The following is a 24,332-nucleotide window of genomic DNA, read 5'->3' on the forward strand; positions in this document are numbered from 1 at the left end:
GCGCCTGCGCTCAGAGACGCTCAGCTTAAATTTTAATGAAATATCCTACCTTCTTCATATAACTTAATTCAAGGTATTGGCTTTTGATACGGAGGATAAAGCCCCACCTACGGGTTACATAGGTTTCAAATTTCTATATAATGTACAGAATGTATCATATCTCAAATGAGCGTGCTTTATTACACGGTATGTAAAAATAGAGCAGGCTTGTACTGGTTTGACTTGTCTTCAGAAAGTTGGCATGCCAGCACAACACCAGCCAATCAGAAGCCTTCTGTTGGCACTACGTCACAGGAAACTGTAAACAATCCAATGCTTGGTTACAAGAAAGACTCTTTGAGTGGCGTTGTTTTCCCATGTTAATCCAATAGGACTAATTGGGCCAAAACAATATGAAGGAATTTTTGTTCTGTTTAACGACACCACTAGAGCACATTGATGCCAAATCAATATGAAGGATGCATTCAACAAACGAATCTGGGATATCCTGTACTTTACAAGATAATTCAATATGTCTATTAATTCCCGATGGGCAAATATAAAATATTGAGGGTCAAAATGAGATGTGATTGGGGCATGCCTCCTGGCTATGCCAGCAATTGATTAACAGTTATTTCGAATTATTAAGTAATTTAATTACTACGAGGTTTTTAGAGAACAAATTTGTCGTTGCTGACTTTACAGGCTTTTAATGGAGCTGGACTTTACAAGCAAACAGTGTCTCGTCCAGTGGTGACTGATTCTTCTGCACCTCAACCTGGTCACGTCTACGACGGTTCCAGGACAGAAGACAAAGATTACATCACCAGTCTGTCAATGTTTGCTGCATACTGGGGAGGATTCAGTGACCCTCATTCATTTATCAATATGTACAAGGTGAAGGTCGGAACATGTTCTGGTTGTGATGACCATCTGGAAGAATTTGAATACAATCTCAATACAGGTGGTGACCTTGTTATTGACATTATAATATATTTAATAACAGTATAATTGTTTATCTATAAGGAACAATATTTCAAATTAAAAAAACCCCATTTATGATGTATGTTTTGGAGAAATATATATTTTGATTATATTTTGATGCTTAGAAACTAGTGAATGCGTGCTGAACTGATATGTGATAACTATATTCTAAAGAAGTAACAAATTAGAAATAATTCAGAACTAAAATTAAAAGTGCACGTGAAAAGTATACTCTGCTTACTTGGAAATGCGCCTTACTGTTCTGAATAACAAAGTAAAATATTGAGAATTAATAGATCATTTGTTAATGTATTTATAATATCATTTGTACTCATATTTTAGGAAATTCATGTTGGTGTTACTTGCGTATAAAAATGACGCAGTTTGTATAATCAAAATTATCAAGAAGCTATTTCCTTTATTATAGTAAATTGACATGTTTACTAATCTCATTTTCCAGTACGTCAATATGTTGACAATATTACTAATCTTAACTTGGATATTTTTACAGAAATTAGCTTAAGTCACACAGCTCCTGCACATGGAGTTACATACTTTGTGACTGTCACTGCGTGTAACTCCGCCTCCCTCTGTACCAGTGTCACTTCCGATGGTATTATCATAGACAGCTCTCCTCCAACAAAAGGACACGTAATGGATGGACTAGGATCAACAACAACACAGTTCCAAGCTTCACAGTTAGTACTATATGTCACTTGATAAAACTATCAATTTATGTTTTATTTTATATTTTAGATCAAAAGTAGAAGAATGTAAGCATCATTGCTTGACAACAACATTAAATCAAATACTTTTTAATGACTTCGTACTGATAATGTTTCTTCATGTTATTATTTTGCCTTAATAAATTAATGATGAACCCAATCACAGTAATATTAATTATATTTTGCATACAGAATTAGATTGCAATAGTCATCTGTGCAGTTTCTAGATCAAGCAATTGTTTCAACTTTCCTGTGGTTAGTTTTCCTTTATTAGAAAGTAATATTTATTATTTTGTAAATTTACTGAACATTTATTTGAATTTGTAGCAATAGCTGTAGTTGTCACCGAAATGAATTCCTTGGCTCTACAAGTAATATTTTATTAGCTAAAGTTAATTTTTTGTTTAACGACACAACTAGAACACATTGATTTATTAATGGATGTCAAACATTTGATAATTTTGACATAGTGTTAGAGAGGAAACCCGGTACATTTTCCCATTAGTAGCAGGGAATTTTTTATATGGACAATCTCACAGACGGGATAGCACATACCATAGCCTTTGATAAACCATTTGTGGTGTACAGGCTAGAAATATCCCAATGGGCCAACCAACGGGGATCGATCCCAGACCGACCTCGCACCAGGCAAGGTTATTAGAAAACAAATGAAACTTTCAATGCTGGCGATTGTTATACAAAGGTGGTTTTAATTATTTCTGCATTGTGGCATTTGGTATATACCATAGTACAGATTAGATTCAAACCAAGAGCACAGTTAAATAAATGGTTGAAATTTGACCAAAAAATGATGACATCAACAAAATTGTGCAAATTGTCTCATAATGTTTATGAATGACAAAAATTAATTTCTTAAAAACGATTTGATTTCCCTCTTCATTACTGTTAACATTATGCCATGCACAGGAACGTTTACCCGTTAGTATATAACTGCCATTTTGTCTTCGTAAACATATATATATTCAACAAATGTACTGATCACACAATACACGTGGGAAAATGTAATTGTTTTCTAGCTGTATCCAATATTGTTTATTTGTAGAGGTTCAAAATCAGCTGTTGTACACTATGGTAATATTATTGCAGAACATTTGTTGGAGCCAAGTGGCATGGTTTCCAAGACCCACAGTCTGGTCTGGCTTACTATGAATGGAGAGTTGGGACATCTCCTGGTGGTAGTGACATCTACAGTGCACTGGTACCTCTAAGAGAATATGCATATGCCACTGTATCTCTCCCATCAAATAAAATGATATACACCACACTGAAGGCATTCAACAAAGCAGGTATAACTAGTTGTAATTAGCTAAACACTACATCAAAACAGTATTCTGTCAGTTTTCTTCATTGAGTTATGACTTAATGAGGTGGTTTTGTATATTACATAATATGGTAATACATATGTGCATGGATGTGCTAGTGTTCCTTGTGTAAACGTATCAGTCGCTGTGGAATGTAGGATTAAAAACACATTTTGTATTTAGTATTGTAAATATTGAGCTTATAAAAACTACATTATTTTACAGTATGTTTATTTTATAACTTTTCTTGAATTTGTTTTTGTTCATATTCAGTGTTGATTGTAAACAATATTAAACATGACTTGTACATAAAGGTGTTCTATATATATTTTAGGTTTGTGGTCAGAAGCAGTTTCAAATGGAATTTTCGTTGACTTTACATTGCCTGTTACAGTCACTATTCCTTATTTATCTGAGGATATAAGTTCCATCAAGTCATCCACCACTGTATCAAGATCAAGCATGAAGACTAAATGGAAGTTCATAGATCCAGAATCGTCAATTGAACGTCAGTTCATTTCCATTTCATCACATTATCTTGGAGAATTTCAGACAAACTCAATTCAGGTAGGCTCTTATAATTTTAATTATTTTAAACAGTTTTTAAGTGATTTTGTTTTCTCAATTTAATATATTCTTAACGTTTCAGGTTCCAGGATTACTGCAAGAATATATCTTTACTGAACTCGATCTTCATGATGGCAGCGAATATCAAGTCAAAATAATTGCCTGTAACCTGGCTGGCCTTTGTACTACTGACAAGACAGTCAAGTTTTTACATGACAACTCACCACCAAAAACAGGTCGGGTTTTTCAAAACAAGACAATTTGCACGTGTATTATCGTATATAATTTTCTTCAGTTATTTGTTTGTTATAGTGATCAGTTTATACATTCAGAAGAGTTTCGAAGCAAACACATAAAAAAAAAAAATCAGGAGTTAATAATCTTGCAATAATTTATATAGACAGTCTAAACTATTCCGACCGATTCATTCGTCTGTGGTTTGAAACATTCACCGATATTGTAATTGCACTGAATAGTGTAAATTGTGGCATATGGAATCACCATGCGTATATGCAATAAATATACCCAAATATACAGCAATAACCCAGAAGCATCATTATTATTGACAGTGATTCACAAGTTCTTTATAATTAACTTATAGTTGTAGATGAGCTGTACAGAGTACATATGTTTATGATCAGTTAGTCTTCTGTATACCTGTATGCATACTGTTCACTGTAAAAGATATCAAACACAGTTTTAGTAAAATACTGTACTGTGTGTGTTTAGGAATGTTTGCTGTAAAGACAGACCATGCTGCACGACTTACCAGACATCAACCTGACTGGATGACATGGAGCAATGATAAACTTAATCTAGCCTGGCTCGGATTTTCAGATCTTCATTCCAAAATCGACCAGTATACCATAAGTGTTGGTACAACTCCATTTGGAACAGATCTAAATCAAGTAAATGTTGAAAATCATATATGGTTATTATATAGAATATATTCAGAGTGAAAACGGCATTCTGGTGTAATTTTAAAAAGTATTATCATTACTAACACATTTTATTCTGAACAAAAGAAACTGACTGATAAGCTGTAAGAAATGTTTTGAGTAATGACGTGTCTATAATTCTTAATGCACGTTTGTTTCAAATAAATAAAAATTGTATACTATAGCTTATCAAAGTGATATTCGATTGGAAACGCACTTTGTATTTGCAGTGAATATGTGGCAGTTTTGGACATCATCTCATTTTCTCTTGATTTATCTTTGGCGATAATTAGCTCTTTTTTAATTGCATAATAGTTTAATCATTTTTGTTAAATACTGTATAAAATACAATCAAATAAGGTTGTTTGTTAAATATTACATTTCCATTTTCAGAATAAAGAATTGGCTAAACTTTCACATACTACAACAGGAGTTGATATGGATGATGAAGGCTTTGTTCAGTTGTACACTATTCCCACCAAGGATCTCAGTGGAAGTTCTTCTGTCTTTGTTGCAGTGTGGGCCGTCAATAAGGTAGTTTTTAAATTTGAAGGACAAAATCATGTCTCTGCACAAGGTATAGGCAAAAGGATGTTTTAGGTAGAGTTGCAATACCTTCCATGATCCACTTTCAGATGCTCGTCCTTGGGAGAACCGAGACTCCTTTAGGAGAACCTTAACGGGATGACTCATCCCACTTCAACTGCCTGTTGGAGGACTGCCAAGACTAGCTTAGAAAACCCAAACTTGGAAATAATAGATTTCACTGGAATATATACAGTTGTGATTACATGCACTCACGAATTACTATATAAATAGTGACGATATGAGGTGTTCGCGACAGGTGAGAATATCCTGCCTCACCGTTGCCACCCGTCATCGTAGACCCTAAAGCTATCAAGTCTATGAAATATAGAAGAATTTCATCAGAAAGATAAAAAAGGCATGTACAAGGTCAAAAAGGGTATTTCTTCAGACATCATTTTAGTTAGTGATGCATCATATTGTGAAATGGCCTCTGAATGTCTTCCATAACATTTTCTGAAGGCTTTCAGGCGTCCTTGGATGTTATAACCATGATCAAACAACTTCAGTACCAGAACGCTCTGTTGGTAATTAAAATCGGCATACGATGAGGATGTCCTAAGGTATCTCAGAAGTTGGAAAATAATTCTCCAAACAACTCAAAATCAGCTCTCCAAAATCAGCATGCAGGTCCTACTATTTTCAGAATGACTGTTTCAGAATTTTGGTATTGCTTGTTTTATTTGTCAATGTATCATGTTCATACCACAGTTGATACTTGCGTATAAATACTTGGTTAACTTATATTATAGTAGTTTACACAGGTGGCTTAAACAGTTACGCAGATCTAAGTCCTACTCTGTTGTTTGTTCCATAAGTAATCAGGGGGATAAGTAAAAGACACATAATGTGGAGCACTTGAAAATAATGCCAAAATGTGAATGGTAGATACTATAAAACTAACTGATCATTTTGGTTTATGCTTTAGGCCTGTGTTTAGGTAAGTTACTAAGGAATGTAAAAAAAATATCTTCTCCATTGTGGACAATGTGTTTCTGTTTGCAAACATGTCTATGACATTGGGGGAAAAGAGTAAATTATAATGTTTTTGTTCTGATTATGGTAGAATAACAAAATTCTACATGAACATTGATGTTTATTTTGTATTCATTCTTATGCCTAAATGATTTGTAATTTTGTTATATATTTTGTGATGTTAATTAAAAGAAATTTTAATTCACGAGAACACACACACACACACACACACACACACACACACATATATATACTGAACAGCATTGAAAACGCACCACCAGTTGATGATAACAAATGTGAATGGGGCGTATATCAGCATTAAAAATATCAATGAATAAGTACGGTACTACCTTATAGACCGTGCATAACGACGAATAACTTACAAAAACGATTGCATGAATACTCCTTGAAACACAACACCAAAACAGAACATATTGCATGCATAGCACAAAAAACGTAAATTATAAACGATGGTCTCTGAAAAGCCACTTTCATGTATGAAGTAGTCTTTGAGGGAAGTTAAACAAGTGATGACAAGGTTGAAAGTTGAGGAACATGAACGTGCCTTAGGCATGCTTCAAGTCGGCATTTCGAGTAGAGTCATCGTACAGCAGTTTGGATATCACCATTCAACAATCACTAGACTCCACAGGAGATACCAGCAGACAGGAACCACCAGGGACCGTCCACATCCATGGCACTGACGTGTTACGACACCACGACAAGATCGCCATATTGTTCGCCTCCATATTCGTGATAGAACGCTGCCAGCTGCCAGGACTACACCAACTGTTCAAGATCGACGAGGGGTTGTCAGCGCATACACTGCGTCGCCGTCTTCGCTTTGCTGGGCTGCATTCTCAACGACCATATGTTGAACCTATCTTGACTGATCGACATCGAAATGAGTCCGACGTTTGGCAGGAAGGTATCGTCATTGGAGATTACAACGTTGGCATGGTGTGCTATTCTTTGACGAATTCTGTTTCCATATAAGGAATGCTGATGGTCGGTTGCGGATGTGGTGTCGGCGTGAAGAACGTTACCACAATGACTGTCTTGTCCAGACGGATCGATGGGGTGGAGGGAGTGTCATGGTGTGGGGCGGGATCAGTTATCATCACTTAACAGCACTCCATGTTTGCCATGGCAGAATGAATGCCATTTACTACCGGGATAACGTCTTATTAAATCACGATATTCCCTTCTTTCACCAGCATCGGGATATGCACACATTTTAGCAAGAGAACGCCCGAGCGCACACAGCACGTATTACAACACAGTATCTAGCGAACGATAATGTCCCTTTACTTGAATGGCCAGCACTGTCCCCTGATTTATCGCCAATAGAGTATCTTTGGGATTATCTTGGTCAACGCATCTCACGTCGTCCACAAATGAATAACCTTAGAGAACTGGAAAATGCACTACAGCAGGAGTGGACTGCTATCCCCCAGAACACTATTTGCATACTTACCGGGTCGATTTGAAGACGTTGCATGGCTTGTGTTGCTGCAAATGGTGGACATACGCACTATTGACTTTTCATTTTAACTCCACGTGTCTTTCATACGTTAATGAATTAAAACTAATCAATGATTGTGCATCCTTTTTTGTTTATTGTCATTATGTTACTTCCCGATAACAGACAACTGGACTCGGTGAAGAGAGTTTAACAGGGTTCTTTATTCCGAAGAACATGAGTATATAGTCGAATAAACCCTATAAGCAAAAATGGCATTATTAAAATACATTCACAACTATACATAAACAGTCTTAAAACACCATATTAAAACGCATTAAAATATATATAAATACACTCTGCAGTCTAGTTATTATCTACAGGTAATAGCAAATCGCTTAAACAAAAGAAAGAACCATACACTGAGCAATAGTTAACATCGCCACAGTAAACATCAAATATAGGCATAATACACATACAGAATTGCCGTACGTTAAACGACTAAATATTAATCAATCGCCGGTAATCTTAAATCATTATTTACAACCGACAACAAGTACACATATGGCGACAAAACATTATCCTCATAGGTGATACGGTTTACCTAGGCACTGAAATACCATTACCTTCAGCTGTGGGCTTTAGGGCGGCAACATCAATCGTCAAAAAGTCTACAAGAAACAAGTAAAATAAAACTAATACTATTCTAATTTAATATACACACATACACACTATTCACATACATTTCTAAAACAATAATAACGACTCATTTAATTATGGCTTGGCTATAGGAATATCCATTATTGTTACAGCGTAAGTGTCACACCCAAATTCTAATACTTACATTAATTCAGTTTATTCCGTTATCAAAGTAAATATTAATTGAAGTAACTATTTATTTAAACCTTATTTGTAATTTATAAACTGTACTTTATATGTTAGTAAAATAGTAAAGTGAATTAGAAAAGTAGAAATATAACTCACCAATTATCCCAGTGAAGATTAAATTCAGATAGAGAGTGGCTAGCTTGTGCAGTTCGTGTCATGTGAAAGAATGTCAGGTGAGTGACAGTGAATAGCCACCAACTGGGTCAAACACAGCTGGCCAGTCTATTGGTTGATCGTCACTGTCCCTGGTCAGTGGTCAGAGGTTTAGACAGGTAAATGCATGTCCCTACAGCTCCTAGCCAAAGGTTTAAGTACATGTGCTTTGTGCATACTACAATCATTAAAACAATAAAACCCACATGGTTACAATTATCAATCATCCATCTATTGCTGTTCACAACAAAAACATTTAGTGCTCAGGTATTCTTTTCGAAATCCAAACATTTCTTGGTGGTGCATTTTCAATGCTGTTCAGTATATATATATATATATATATATATATATATATATATATATATATATATATATATATCCTTGAATGTGTTCAGATTTTATATTTCAAAAACATTTTGTATTACAGGTTGGTTTACAGAGTAACGCTCTTCACAGTGAACTGAAGCTGGTAAATGGAGGAGCACTGGAACTTGTGAGACGCTGTGATATTTTCAGCTGTGTGGGTCACTGTGTGTGTGGAAGTCAGGACAAGACTTGTAATGCTGTTGGAAGTTGTTCTGAGGGTAGGCAGATGCAGTGTTTTGTGTTGTACTACTGGTATTCAGACCCTGCATTGTGCTATGTGATGTTCAGGCATCGAATAAGTTGAGGTCGGTTGTTCAAGTTATCAGGAGGTTACCAATTGTCACGAAAGTCGAGAACAATACTTCATTCTCCATAAAATCTTGTTTTACTCAAACTACAACAGGTGAATTCTGATCAGCTGAATGGTATTTAGATACACATACATTATTAGTATAGTAATAACAATGGTATGAATGAATTACTAAGTATCGGTGTGTCTCTTAACGGATTTAATATTAATATTAATATTAATATTAATATTAGTAACCAGTACATGGGTTACAAAACATCTTGCTTATTTCGATGCCTGAACGTTGGTAGACCATAATAGTCAGGACAAAACCTGTGATATTTATACAAACTGACAGCAAAAAATACCATTTGGTTTCATCACATTCTTTTAAACAATACTAAACATGCTTTTTAGTATTTACTTAAATTCAAACAAAAATGATAAATGTTTATCGAGTTAGGGAGGCTGCCGAATGTAGCAATAACATTCCTTGAACTCGAATATACAAGGTTATTTACATCATGATTTCGAGGACTGTGCCCATTGGGCTATTTCTCGTTCCAGCTAGTGCACCACGACTGGTATATCAAAGGCCATGGTGTGTACTAGCCTGTCTGTGGGATGGTGCATATAAAAGATCCCTTGCTGCTAATCGAAAAGAGTAGCCTATGAAGTGGCGTCAGCGGGTTTCCTCTCTCAATATATGTGTGGTCTTTGACCATATGTCTGACGCCATATAACCGTAAATAAAATGTGTTAAGTGCATCGTTAAATAAACCATTTCTTTCTTTCTTTCTTACGAGGACTGTGGTCATATAGATAAAGGTTATTGCTATGGATATCATCTGTATATTTAAAAATAAACAAAATCAGGCATTTGTAACCTTGTGTTATGATGTTTTAAATTAGTATTTTTAACGACAAAATATTTTAATTTTATGGCTTACAGTCATATATTTACCTTTTCTGACACCCAATAACCGATGTGTATTTTTGTGCTTAAGCATTCATTCATTCATTCATTCACTGCAGTCATTTTGTATCGACACCAGACCAGTACCATCTCTTGCTAAATGTTTCATCCTCAAACTATTTGATTACAAGTAAATTCACTCAATATATTTTGTAGAAACCATGTATAAATTGTAAAAATATTGTATTCCACATAATAATATTGAATTCGTGTACAAAACACATTTAAGGGGAAATATTTGTTAGACCCCAAGACAAATTATGTTTATCATTAGTCATCATGGCATTGTTTATGACAGTAGATTTGTGAGCACTAAAGCGTATACATTATATTACTTTCAGATGGTGGAAATAGACTAATACTTGTAAAAGATGTTACCGACCTCCATTTTAACTCTTCTTATGATGATCAGCAATACACATCAAGTAGCAGTCATTTAGGAGCGATGTGGGAAATTCAACAAGGAGTACCTGTTAAAAGGTAGTGCTAAATTATCAATTTATACTGAAATCATAATAAATAGAAACAGTTATTACATATAAGAATAAACGAATATGTACCAAAGTATAACAAAAACCGAAACATTAATACACCATCAGTTTGCGGCAGTCTTCCACGATGCGTTTTTAACATTAGCAAACTTTGATTTTCTCTAAAACTTCATATGATAATTTGCCATATGTTTGACATCAAATAGCCGATGATTAATAAATAGGTTGGGTTTCTACTGACATTTTAGGATCGATATTCTAATTTGTACATGTACTAATATTAATTTAATATGTAATTTTAGTCATTCCATAAATATGTTAGAATGGTAGGAAACGCAGTAGTGTGTTTCATATTAAGGTTTCATTTCGTTTTAGATATGAAGTAAGTGTTGGCTTCAGTGACAAGGATTTACCAGAAGGTGTGTACAACCTTCAGACTGACCAGATCTGGTTCCATGTGGGATTAGCCACGTCTGCTGTTGTCACAATACCAAGAGGTATGGAATGACCATAACGTATTTATGAAAATGTAAAAAACGCCCAATAGAGGAACGTTCATATAATAAGCACCATAAAACCACTGTTAAATTGAAGCCAGAATTATGTACATCTTGAGAAAGATATAACTTCACAGCATGAATGTATCGATTACTTCACAGTGGCATAAATTGTATAATTGTACTATTATTCATGGAACAATAATAAGAACAATTATAAGAAATTGGAAAATAATTTCCATGGTATGATAATAGGGGAAGGAAACATTTGATGGAAAATATAGGAATTCTTAAAGTTATCCTTTTTGACAAATAAGTCTATTTTTAAATGGCGTGTATGTCCAGTCAAATGATTGGTGGAAGAAACGTTTGATAGGAATTCACAATAACTGTCACAACAATTGTTTTTGGATAAACCAGCATTGTATATTGTAAAACCATCACCATCATGTCACTTTTCTAGGCAACCAACTTCAGTCTAATACTCGATACTCTGTGTTTGTCCGTGCTTGGTATGGTCTTAATGACTATGATATCTTCAAGTCCAATGGAGTTGCTGTTATTGTCAAACCAGCTGGAATATCAAACACAATTGGCAGAGCGGTATGTATGTTATTCTTAACATTTTACTATATGTTGACTAAATGCATCATTCGAACAACGACATGAACAAATTGAAGGTATAGCATTTTTGAAATAACAAAAAGTAACTAAATGATGTTCTCTATATAAAGTCATTATTTATTTTAAATTGTGGATTTGATTTAAAATATTCACAAAATCCTGTTTGCAATGTTTGTTCATCGGCCATAATATTAAAAAATACTACACATTTATACTGAACATCTGAACTTGAATTTTCGGCAACACCAAGTTACTGCTATCACCGAGAGAGAACTAATTCACTGCTAGTCATCTTTGCCTCTATTTAACATTGATTGTTTAAAAATGTATTATTTATTCAATTTTATTACAAATGTATAAAACAAATTCATTTGATTTATTTTGTTTGCTAGGTTAAAGATCATTCAAGCAATGGACAGACCAAGGACACAGACTTCATTAATAACAGCAGTGAAGTGTATGTCAGTTGGAAGGACAACTTTAAACCTGGTTTGTTTGGACTGGCAAAGTATGGGGTTTACATCAGCACACGTCCTGGAGGTAGGCTTTGTTATGAATAACACATGCTTTATGATACCACTCACGACCTTGTCAAATCATCTCTTTGTGAAGAGATGTAACTTTGGATTATGGTGGTGTATTATGTTAATGTGACTAAAGTAATGATGATGTATATTTCCAATCCTTGGAATTTAAATTTTGCAATTTTGGTACGTTCATAAATCTACTCATAAACATATGAGACGGGGGCGGGGTGCTGGAGCAAAACCTCAAATTTGGGCAAAAAACCAGACTGCTCCCCCCCCCCCACCCCTACAAAAATGGGAGCCATATGCCTATGAATCTACTTCTCAACTCTTAAAGGGATATTCCTGAGTTTGCTGCAATGTTTAAGATATTATCGACTAACAGATACTTTTTAACGATTGTAATTGCATATCAAATATATTTTTCTGCATAAAATATTAGTGACAGTATATTAAACGTGTTTCTGATAGTTCTAATATTTGTACTAGGTTAAATTTCATTTTATTTCCTAAAATATGTTTTTTTCGTACGTACGAAATTATTTCAAGACAGAATCCAGTTTGGGCTTCTTACAAATATCAAAACGACCAGAAACACATTGAATATACAGACACTGATATTCTAAACAAGAAAATATATTTAATGTGTAAGTGTAATCGTAGAAATATTTTATTAGTTGGAAACATCTTACAATTTAAAAAAATGTTTGTAACATAAGATATCCTATAATGCTGCTTGTACTATTATGATTTGTTGTGGAATACTTTGTAGGTCACAACATTCACGAACGTCACAGTGCATCAACAACAGAATCCACGTGGTACAGAGTGACTGGAATGTCTCTCAAGTCTGAACAGATTTATTACTCAAACGTGTTAGCCTACAACAGAGCTGGTCTAGTAACCTGGGATAACTCAGATGGTTTCTTTGTGGATAACACATCACCAGCTGCTGGAATTGTTAATGACGGACGAGGTAAGGAGAAGTAGTATTATTTCATATTTAATACAAATCCACACAATGATTAAGGATAAGGAAATGTAACAAGGTCATCAGAGGCTGAGGTGGCCATCCACTGTTTGCTCATCTCAGTATTAAATATTAAATGCAATATAAATGATAAAATATAAAATAAAAATAAATGATAAAATATAAAATAAATTATAAAATATTAAATATAAAACAAGTTATAAAGATTAAATATGAAATAAAGTAAATTATAAAAAGAAAAGTGCATTTTAAAAATATTTCAGATTGAACTTAATAGGGTCAACTCAAACAAGAGCCTTATGTGTTGGAAAGATGCATACCCGGATCACCAACACATACTGACACTTTAGCAAATAAAAAACGCGTAATTTTAGAGTTAATAAAAAACCATGATTATTCCTGCTAACTGGGGGCAGCCATTTTGTTTCGTTTTTGTGACGTCCGGTGGGATAGCTTGGGGCGAAGTGACGTCAGCTCCTGACCATCTCCTGTATGCACAGTGTAAACAAAAGCAGTAATTTTCAACAAGGCGCTTCTCTTTGATCAACCTGACTTGTAAAACAGCATAAATGACGTAATATTATAATAAACTATTTAACTAAATATATTTCAAGTTGTATTAACGGAACAAAACGGGGTTATAGTATTTTTCTCTGTTAAATAATCCAAAGGAAAAATGTACAAAATTAGGCCTATTGATATGCTACGTTGGAGCAAAAACGACAACCCACAATACCCAAGTGATAATATTCTTTTCTTTGGGACTACGCAATTGGTCAGTTCTGTGGTTTTAGATGGAAAAGTCTACTTAATCAATAGTTTTACAGAACTATTTACAGTAATAAACCATGTCCATTACAATTTTAGGGGCGACAGGTAATATTCCACAATACCGGTATCTATTTTTGTGTCTAGACAGTGTCAATTAATTGGCTCATCTGGTATTCATGAGATACATTCACATGGAAACATGGCCAGTTATTATCAGTAATATGTGCAAGCTCAGCAATGTTACGCGGTTGTAGCTGGCGGTGATGTACACGACGTCCTAACTCCACATGTGTTCAATTGGGTTCAAATCCGGTGAAACGGTGGGCCAGTTCATAACGGTGATACCAGCTTGTTGCAGGAATGCCTGGGTAATTCTTGCAGTATGTGGACGGGAATTGTCTTGTTGAAACAACGTCAACATAACGCTGGGCTGTAAGGGCATCGTGGACAATGATGAGATCACTCCTGAAATCACAGTTGATTGCCCCCCATACCATCAGACAACCGCCGCCAAACCGATCACGTTCCCTCACACATCCGTCAGCGTACCGTTCATGGAGTCTCCTATACACACGTGCTCTTCCATCGGCAAAGGAGACAGAGAAACGGGACTCATCTGAGAAAACAATGCTCTGGTAAAAGGCTGGTGGATGATTACCATTCTGGAGAGCAAACTGTTGCCTCGCAGCACGATGTCGCGGTGTCATGATGTTACCGTTGTACGGGCGTCTGCATCTGAGTCGACGGATTACCGTCATCGGATGGATAGGCCTTCCATGACGTCCTATCGTGTTGCTTGCTGTCATCGTGGCAGTTCTGAACCGGTCACGGAGGTGGTGTGTCGAATCTGCCGATCTTGGCGTGGGGTCGTAATGGGACGTTGAGCAGGTCGAGGTCGATCACGGACACTCCCGGTCTGTTGATGACGTTCAACAAGTCGTCCAATAGTTGATGGATGGACTCTGAAGGTCCTAGCAACTTGGCTTTGCGAAGTGCCCCCTTGAACCATGCCCAACGCTCGCTCCCTTTGTTCTTCTCTGAGTCGTGGCATTCTTATTGTGACGAGGAATATGACACCGTTACGTGACTTTTATGTGTCCACATACTGGCATTTCACGTGCATTGCATGCAGCATGGTTGAGCATGTAGTGAATACATTTCACACCATTTTGTGTGTTTCTGCTATTGTATGTGTAACGAGAATAAAACCAGGATTAAAACCCAGACAAAAGTACCAATCAATGGCTTCCTCTCATACACTGTTATTTAAGTCCAATAAATATATTTTTAATTAATCACAACAAAATATTGAAAAATATTTGTTTTGGGTTTTCATTGTGTGTCAGTATATATATATATATATATATATATATATATATATATATATATATATATATATATATATACACACACACACACACACACACAGTGAAAACTGTCTAAACTGAACCGTAGCAATTCCTGTCAAATCCAGCTAAGTTGGTCCCAAATTTTGTAAATTCTAAAACGAATGCCTCTAAACACCGGATCCTGTCTAAATCAGATAAATATTAGGTCCCCAGCATGATTCGGTTTAGACAGGTTCCACAGTATTATATAATATTATATAGTTACTTATATATTTGACACCAAATCCTGTTTCTAAAATCTCTGCAACAAGAATAAGATGGCATTATAACATGATGTGTGATATAAAACTAAAACTATTATATATTATATACATCATACATGTAGTTTTATTTAACCTTTCAAAATCCAAGACTTTATTACCTAGAGGCCATGACAACGCCAGAGGTTTGACAAAAGCCAAACTGGTTTTGGTCATGAATGTAAAATTTAAATAGTAATTGTGAATTGCAGGTCTTCATGACACTGATTTTCAGTCTAACCCCAAAAATCTATCTGCATCCTGGCTTGGCTTCTCTGATGCTGGATATGGTATTGTGAGCTACACTTGGTGTGCTGGAGACTCCACCGTGCCTACCGAGTGTAACATCCATGAAGCACAGAATGTAGGATTGCATACAATCATCAGAAAGAATCTAACAACAGCTCTACCCAATGGTTGGTTTATCGTACACTTTACCTAGCTGTACATTTAAATAAAGAAATGAAAAGAATATTTGTTACAGAATCTGAATGACAAAATTCTTATTTGTGATAAAGACCGAATTTCTGCAAAGTCGAATCGGTATTTAGCAAAATAGCAGTTGATTTCATGAATCTCTATCTAGTGCATTTTGCCAAATCTCCATTATGCAGATATATTGTCTTGATCGTGGATAATGGGTTTGTCGTTCAGATTATTAACAACTATACCAATCTATTAATATCAAGGCAATTTAATTACTAGTCACATAAATATGAATGCCAAACAGTTATTGTTACAAATCATATCTTAGTACACGTCAAATATACGTTTTGACAAAGTTCTGACAGGTACCATAAATTATGAGTATTTTGTCTGTAGGATGACTGTTTCTCCCAAGATGATGGGGTCTACATCCCTCCTAGTTTGGCTATAGGATATATAAAATATCATAGTACAAAACTCCATTGTTCACTTATAAATTATAATGATACTGATGCGGACTAAATATTATTTTAAACCCAAAATAAAACAATAATGGGCCTATTCTAAAATATCCTTTATAATTTTACCAACTTGAGTTAATAAGAGTTTGGTGTTACGTTCATGCATTGATCTTTACATCTTTGTAACACAAAGGTATAAAACAATTTTAACGTATCCCACGTCCACTATTCCATTACCACACTTTGACACCCAATAGCCGATGTATTTTTCGTGCTGGGGTGTCGTTAAACATTAATTCATTCATTCCCACGTCCACTATTTTTGTTTAAAGCAAAGGAAACTTTTGAGATTTTGTTGTAAGTAAATACAAGCGTATTAAACAAGACTCAAGTGACACATACAATTTTGTCTCTACAGTACATTTAATTTACGTTTTTATTCATTATTATATCTATTTCAGGAAAGACCATTTACCATAAAGTCTTTTCATTTGATGCCTCTGGACAAAGATCATCAGTGAGTGTGTCTGATGGTGTAACTATTGACTTCACTGCACCAGAGCCTGTTAGTGTTGTCTACTTGGGAGACAATCTATTTAACAACCCTTCGTTTGAAACTGACAGTCAGACTCAAACTCCAGAATGCAACAGTAACATCCCATCACCCTGGGAAACAGACTCTGATTCCTGTGTGAAGCTGATTTCAGAAGGATCATCCATTGCTCGTCATGGAAATAGTCATGTAGTTGTTAGTGGTCGTATGTGGCAGACAGTATCTGCATTGGTACAAGGCAAAAAATATAAATTGACTGCTCACTTTGGATATCCACATGACATATCAGAAAACCATCCGACAATAGAGGGCTATATTCAGTTTGGGGATGACAAGATTTCTTTCAGTTTAGATCCCAATCTTTGCAAAGGTATATGTGATGTCGGAAAACAAACAAGCATTCTTTGGCACAAGTTTACTTACATTTTAAAGGCTAAAACCACATCTGTGAAAATAGCCTTTGAAACATCTTCAAATGAAATCCAGCTGGCATTGGATCATGTGTCATTAAATGTAGTTGAACACACAGAAAAGTCGACATCTCAGGACCAAGATAACAACATCACATCAACAAGCTTGTTTCTGCCCTACTGGGCTTCTATTCATACTGTCTGGTATTTCAAAGATGACCAAACTCCGATTACAGACAATAAATGGGCAATAGGTAAGCCATACATTGTAACAAAGTAGTTCTGTGTTTACATCACAATCTAGCATATTTGTGTTATTAGAAATAAAATACAATATGTATCATGTACATAATCGAAATTTTCTTTTTAAATTAAATCGATTTGTTGTTCTGATTAATTTGTTTTAATGTGTATTATTCATAATCTATAGTCTTTTCATAAATTTAAATATTTAAAAATATCCTCAGGTACAGTTCCAGGAGGAACCCAGGTACAGGACTTCCAAAGTGTAGGAGAGCGGACTCATGGCTTTACTTCAGGATTAACATTAACACACAATACAGAGATCTACATCACCGTGGTTGCCACAAACGCTGCAGGACTGAGTAGTGTATCAACATCGGGAGCCATCAAAGTGGATATGACACCACCTGTCATAACTGACGTGAATGATGGAGAAGGTTTGGTTCAAAATGTCTAAATAAAAACATTTTAACAATTGTATTATTGTATAACAGCCTTATTATTAGGTTAATCTTGGTAAGATCCACGTCAAACAATCAGTATGAAGTTGTCCGTTTAGATGTGGAGGGAGGACTAACATGTCCATGTACTTACAAGATCATTTTATTTTTCGTAGCTTTTCAAGTGCTAGGCAATAAATGTTTATTATTATTTTATTTACAGACTTTGATGCAGATTTCCAAAAATCATCAAGACTGTATGTCAACTATAAAGTTTCAGATGCAGAATCTGGAGTGGACTACTGTGAATGGGCTATAGGTATTATACGAACGGACATGTGATATTGTATTCAAAACTAGTATGTTCAAAAGATGTGTTTTATGTAGATACTAATAAATGCTTTATGTCAAAAGAATAAACGTGTTTGTATTTAACAGGTTATTATTACAGAATAAAATATGATATGAAGTCATATTTTTCTATTAAAATTAGAACACTATCTTACTTGCTGAGAAACGCAAAACAGGTTTTCTGGTTTGTTTGTTTGTTTGTTTGTTGTTGTGTTTTGTTGTTTTGTTTAAAGTTTTCAATATATAGTCGATGCACAATATTCACTTAAATCTTGTACTGTTTATAATAATAATAATAATAATAACTGTTGAAGATGTCAACATTGTTCCTCATGTCAATGTTCATAATGCAGTAATTATAGCTAAACTTAAGATTATCGATATTATTAATATTATTTTTTATTTAAACAGGAACTGGACCAGGAATAACCGACCTGAAACCATTTAATAAAGTTGATGCTAGTAACCAGCATGATCATGATATTGATCCTTCTCGTATCGGCTTATCTCTGATGGTGTACAGTACAGTACGCTGCTACAACAAGGCAGGACTGCCAGCTCAGGCTTCTACTGATGGCATAAAACTGGTCAAAGATAATGTCTCTAACAGCGTCTTGGAAAACAGTTTTACTGTGCTGCCTGCTGGCTCGACCTGCCAGACATCTACTGACTCAGTTAGCTTCAGATGGGAAAACCCAGAACCCTTGGAGAAAATCAAGCATATGATAGTAAGATCACAGATCATTCTTTAATCAAAATCTACCTCTAGAGTTCCATTAGCATGGGTCGTAACTGCGTAATTCAGTTTAATTTGGGGTTTAATTTTGATTTTGTCAAAAATAGTGTGTATCATGTGAAGTCTGACATCGTATCCGAAACCATATCCAAAACAGGTGTGTGATGGAAAGTATTGTAAAAGTCATCATTAAATCTAATAATTTGCTACTTTTCCAGATAACCATGGCGTCTTCATCTAATACAGTTAAGAATATAATTCCAACCTATCTTACTTTTGACCATGCACACCTGGACAAGCTAAAATTGCAGCAAAATACTGAATACACATGCAGCCTAACACCGGTGGATATGTTGGAGAAAGAGGTGATGACCGTATCAAAAAAAATCAAAACAATTGGAGAGCCACCATTATGGTCAGGTTAGAGCTGTGAGCGTTCTTATAGTTATTTGAATTGAGCATTTTTAGCTGCAACATAACAGATATGTATCATGTTACTATATCATACCACATCCTTAAAAAGAAGAGTAACTAATGGTAAGTTGATTAAATATAGTTCATAGAATACCTTTGTTTCTAATGATTAAACTGTACACTGTTATCATAAATGCCACACAATTAGAGCTAAACGTGTTTGTGTAAATGTAGTTTTTGTACACAATATATTGTCCTCGATGGATCTAGTCAGACCCGCAATCAATGTACAGAACTCTGTAAACTATATCATCATATCCCAGATCGATCAACCCTATATCAGTTACTATACCAGAGTTTTACATTTTTATGTGACATTATCTTGTATATAATATTCAGGATAATTCCAACAGTTTTTGTTTTGCATGGAATGTACATTAACTGTATTAACATTACATTTCAGCTTCGTCCAAAATAATTGTCACTCAGTTGGCTGGTGACACAAAAGTACTGTTATCATGGAAAGGTGCCGTGACATCGTCTTGGTCCAACCTGGTGTATGAAGTATCACTGGGAACTGTACAGGGAGGAGCTGACATTCTAAACAAGAAAGTCACTGATAACACGTATGAACAGCTGACACTTCCAGCTACGTCACAGGATCAGGACGTCAACGTCTACCTTACAGTGATGGCCATAGATAAATGTGGAAGTACTGCATTGTACAAAGAACATGTTGTTATTAATCCTAAAGAGTTATAGGTCCAAAGTGCTAAAGACATATTTCTTACATTACATTAAACAAGTTAACTGCCTTTAAATTGTTATACATTTGATATGTAAACATTTGAATGTCTAATTTCCTTCATCCAGAATTGCAATGTTTCTAAAATTAGTGAAAGTGATAAAACTGTTTACGTAAATAACGTGTACTTACCTTGAAATACTTAGTTTTCATAGAATTCATTGCAAATGACTGAGAACTACAAAAGCAGAATATTAAAAACATTATTTCACAATCAGTACTATTTCACAAAGTGATATTTCACAGAACAATGTCCTTTGTATCTATTATATTTGAAAATCCTGTCTTTTAAATTAAACTAGCTACATCTATGATTTTATTCTTTAGCATATATTAAAGACAGCAGATATGAACGGGAGTTCATGAAATATTGTTATTCTGTAAATTACATGAATTCTCTGTGTTTTTATAAGATTGTTTTATGCACTTGCTGAGTGTTAATTTAACACAGATTACATTTCGTTAACGTTATATTTGCTTTTGCATTTATATGTGTATAATCCTATTTTATTCATTTGATTATTGAAATAAATAAATATGTAATGCATCTTTTTACCACAGGAACATGACATGTTTATAATTATTTTGTTATTGGGTTTTGTTTTGGTAAATCAATATTAAATTCCTTTATGGTGCTGTTTTATTAGGGCAATTGACAGGGAAGGGATACACCCAGAATACCCTCTCCACCCGACTAGCTACTATCGAAACAAACATAAAATTAATACTTTGCAATGTGGTGTTTTTATAAGTTTTTAAAGTTAGAAACTTGGGAAAGGATATGAATATTACTATAAAGGGAAATAATTTCACCTGAAACAAATCACTTGAAATTCGAGAATTGATAATTTGAACGCGAATGTAATACCCCGCAATATTTCCCTTCATTAGAGAAAGGTCAGTGATGTCTCATGGCCAAAACATTGTATCATCATTCAGGTACTGGACATAATGTTAATGTTGCCCTATTTTGAGTTTCCTCTCCAAATGAAAGAATGACTCACGTGACTTCCTTGGGCTAAAGGTAAATTTGTGGAAATCAGGAATGGCTGATTGCTCAGTATTGAAATTAATGTAAGTTGTTGATGTTATAACAGTAAACATATACCAGTATACTTCCATAGTTAACCGATCGTGACTGGTCCATGATGATTAATTAATAGTATATCCAATAAAATTCATTTACATTTTGCATCATGTAATTTGGAAGGCCCTACATATATACTGAGTCAAATTAAAAACTTCACAAACGTTTCATCTTGGCTAATGAGCAAATATGACAGAAGAACGTGTTAAATAAGTTTTTTTTTTTATTGTATGACGTCCAAAGAAAGAATAGGAATAAATGTTGAGTCAAAAATCTGTTCGATGCGCCAAAACCACTAACAGTCAAAATGGTAATTCATAAGCAGGGTCGTCTGATGAAATCGCAGGTTCAGTAGCGTGTATGCCCTCCATGTGTACCCACAACTGCAAGGCAACGCCACTTCATCGACTGCCTGATGCATGTAAAGACTGCATGAGAGATACGGCGCCATTGTTCCACTAATGAGGCACCAAGCTCCTGCAAAGTCTGTGGAGGGTCCCTGAGAGTGCCAGCACATCCCATACATGCTTGATGGGATTCAGGTCGGGCGACCTTGAAGGCCAATCCATGACATTGATGCCCGCCTCCTCAGGTAATCCCTTGACAAGATGGCCTATGGGGTCTGGCGTTGTCATGCTGAAAGATTAGACCTGGACCATGAGCTGCCACGAAGGGCACAAGATCCTGGGCCAGCACCTGGTCGCGGTATGCAGCAGCGTTGAGGTTGCCACGGATGAAAAGAAGTCGAGAACGTCCATTTTCACATAAAGCACCACAAACCATGACACTTCCGCCTCCGAATCTGTCAACTTCATTGACACAACACTGAGCATGACGTTCACCACGTCGTCTCCAAACCCTCTGCCTGCCATCGATTGCAACCCAACGCCCTTACAACGTCAGCTACTGACATGCCTGCGTGCAACATACCGACGGTACGTTAACACTGCACATTTGTGAGGCGTGGCATCGAAACAAGTTGTAACAAACATCGTTTTAATGTGGGGGTTTTCGTTGTGTCAGACTTCTGTGAGCAAGTAACGATGAAAACACGTGTGCATTTGTAGTCACGTGACCAGTGGCACGTGCAAAACTATTTTTGCCTCAATGGTGCTGTGCACATGCTATGGATCGGGTCACATGGGCTGTGATGGGCTTCAAATGGAGTGTGGAAATTGCCATTACAATATTTATTCCTAAAAAATACCCGCTTTCAACACTCATTGACTTATTCAAATTTTAGATTGTGAAGTTTTTTTCTCTTTTCACTGCTGGTGTCATTGTGAATGTAATTCCCGCAAAATCACCAGTTGGAGGCAGAAATGGCAAAATATTAACGCGTGAAAATATTTCCCTTTACGGTAGAGTGTAGAAACATCATTTGACATAGTTATTTAGCTGCTTCTGAGATGGGTTTTAGTAGTAAACCGTTGTTCTATAACAGGTTTTTTTCTGTGGTGAAAGGTTATTTTGTAAGCAAACTATTTTATCAATACATTTTATTTTCTAGCGCTTTGTGTTTTGTTTGTTTGTGAAAAGGTATTTAAATTGCTACATGGAGTTAATATTTTATAACATAAGATAGGAAAGGAATGTTTAATGACACACACAACGTTCTAAACTATAGCTGTTAGATTTTTAACACGGGGAAGGAGAAACTCGCCAGTTACATTATTGGCTGGAGATGTGCCAGTGGAAAATCATTAAATGGCACTCCGTTCTCTACACCTGCCTAGCACTTCGGAAAACATCCAGTACACAGAGTAGAAGATAGGTCAGCATCGGTACCGAATCTGTCTTAGTTATAACGTATGGTAAATTACAATTGTTCATTGAATTTACCGTTCCAGTGGACATAAAATTATTTTAAAAATAATGCGCTTTTAAGTGTTTTAATATAGATGCCACGCCCTCCATATTGGATTTCAAAGTCATAATGGCATCAAATTGTAATAAAAAACATAAAACGATTGTGAATTCCCTTACTAATGAAAATACATTCCATATTCCAAGTTCAACGACCATCTTGGATTTGAAGATCAAAATGACTTCAAATTGCAAAATATATCCACACTCATAGATTATGAATCCTAATTTCAGTGATTTAGTCCAAATATTTTAAGCTCTGGCCATTTCAAATTATCAATTCGGTTGACCACGGCCATCTTGAATTTCAATGTTAAGATGCCTTCATATTACATAAATAACCCCACCAGATGAAGGAAGGAAGGAAATGGTTTATTTAACGATGCACTCAAAACTTTTTTTTTACGGTTATATGGCATCAGACATATAGTTAAGGACCACACAGATAGTGAGGAAGGAAACCCGCTGTCGCCACTTAATGGGCTACTCTTTCTGATTAGCAGCAAGGGATCTTTTATATGCACCATCCCATAGACAGGGTGCACATACCACGGCCTTAGATGTACCAGTCGTGGTGCACTGGCTGGAGCGAGAAATAGCCCAATGGGCCCACTGACGAGGATTGATCCTAAACCGACCGTACACCAAGCGATCACTTTTACCACTGGGCTACGTCTCACTCACCCCCACCCCCGTGATTTTAACTCGTATAGTAATTGATATGTGTGATTTCCAATTTTCATAATGGCCGGCAGCAGACAAACTGATTTGGCCCTCTGGTA

The 24,332-nt window shown here is 35.5% G+C and overlaps 1 protein-coding gene across 1 annotated transcript in view; it reads left to right on the forward strand.

Annotated features, from left to right (window-relative positions):
- The window catches only part of LOC121369994, a 54,861-nt gene extending 31,666 nt beyond the window's left edge, over positions 1-23,195 (forward strand). The window contains exons 31-50 of the mRNA XM_041495077.1: positions 685-943; positions 1,475-1,661; positions 2,796-2,995; positions 3,345-3,577; positions 3,660-3,813; positions 4,307-4,485; positions 4,909-5,049; positions 9,006-9,162; positions 10,551-10,689; positions 11,076-11,197; positions 11,661-11,800; positions 12,214-12,361; positions 13,121-13,324; positions 15,971-16,174; positions 17,107-17,862; positions 18,076-18,288; positions 18,515-18,610; positions 19,054-19,370; positions 19,597-19,798; positions 20,256-23,195. Of these exons, the coding sequence (XP_041351011.1) occupies positions 685-943; positions 1,475-1,661; positions 2,796-2,995; positions 3,345-3,577; positions 3,660-3,813; positions 4,307-4,485; positions 4,909-5,049; positions 9,006-9,162; positions 10,551-10,689; positions 11,076-11,197; positions 11,661-11,800; positions 12,214-12,361; positions 13,121-13,324; positions 15,971-16,174; positions 17,107-17,862; positions 18,076-18,288; positions 18,515-18,610; positions 19,054-19,370; positions 19,597-19,798; positions 20,256-20,554 (4,350 nt within the window). The 3' untranslated portion in view covers positions 20,555-23,195. The remainder of the gene's footprint in view (positions 1-684; positions 944-1,474; positions 1,662-2,795; positions 2,996-3,344; positions 3,578-3,659; positions 3,814-4,306; positions 4,486-4,908; positions 5,050-9,005; positions 9,163-10,550; positions 10,690-11,075; positions 11,198-11,660; positions 11,801-12,213; positions 12,362-13,120; positions 13,325-15,970; positions 16,175-17,106; positions 17,863-18,075; positions 18,289-18,514; positions 18,611-19,053; positions 19,371-19,596; positions 19,799-20,255) is intronic.
- The last annotated feature ends 1,137 nt before the right edge of the window (positions 23,196-24,332 follow it).

This window comes from Gigantopelta aegis, chromosome 4 (genome assembly GCF_016097555.1).
Source record: "Gigantopelta aegis isolate Gae_Host chromosome 4, Gae_host_genome, whole genome shotgun sequence".
In the NCBI taxonomy this organism is placed as follows: Eukaryota; Metazoa; Mollusca; class Gastropoda; order Neomphalida; family Peltospiridae; genus Gigantopelta; species Gigantopelta aegis.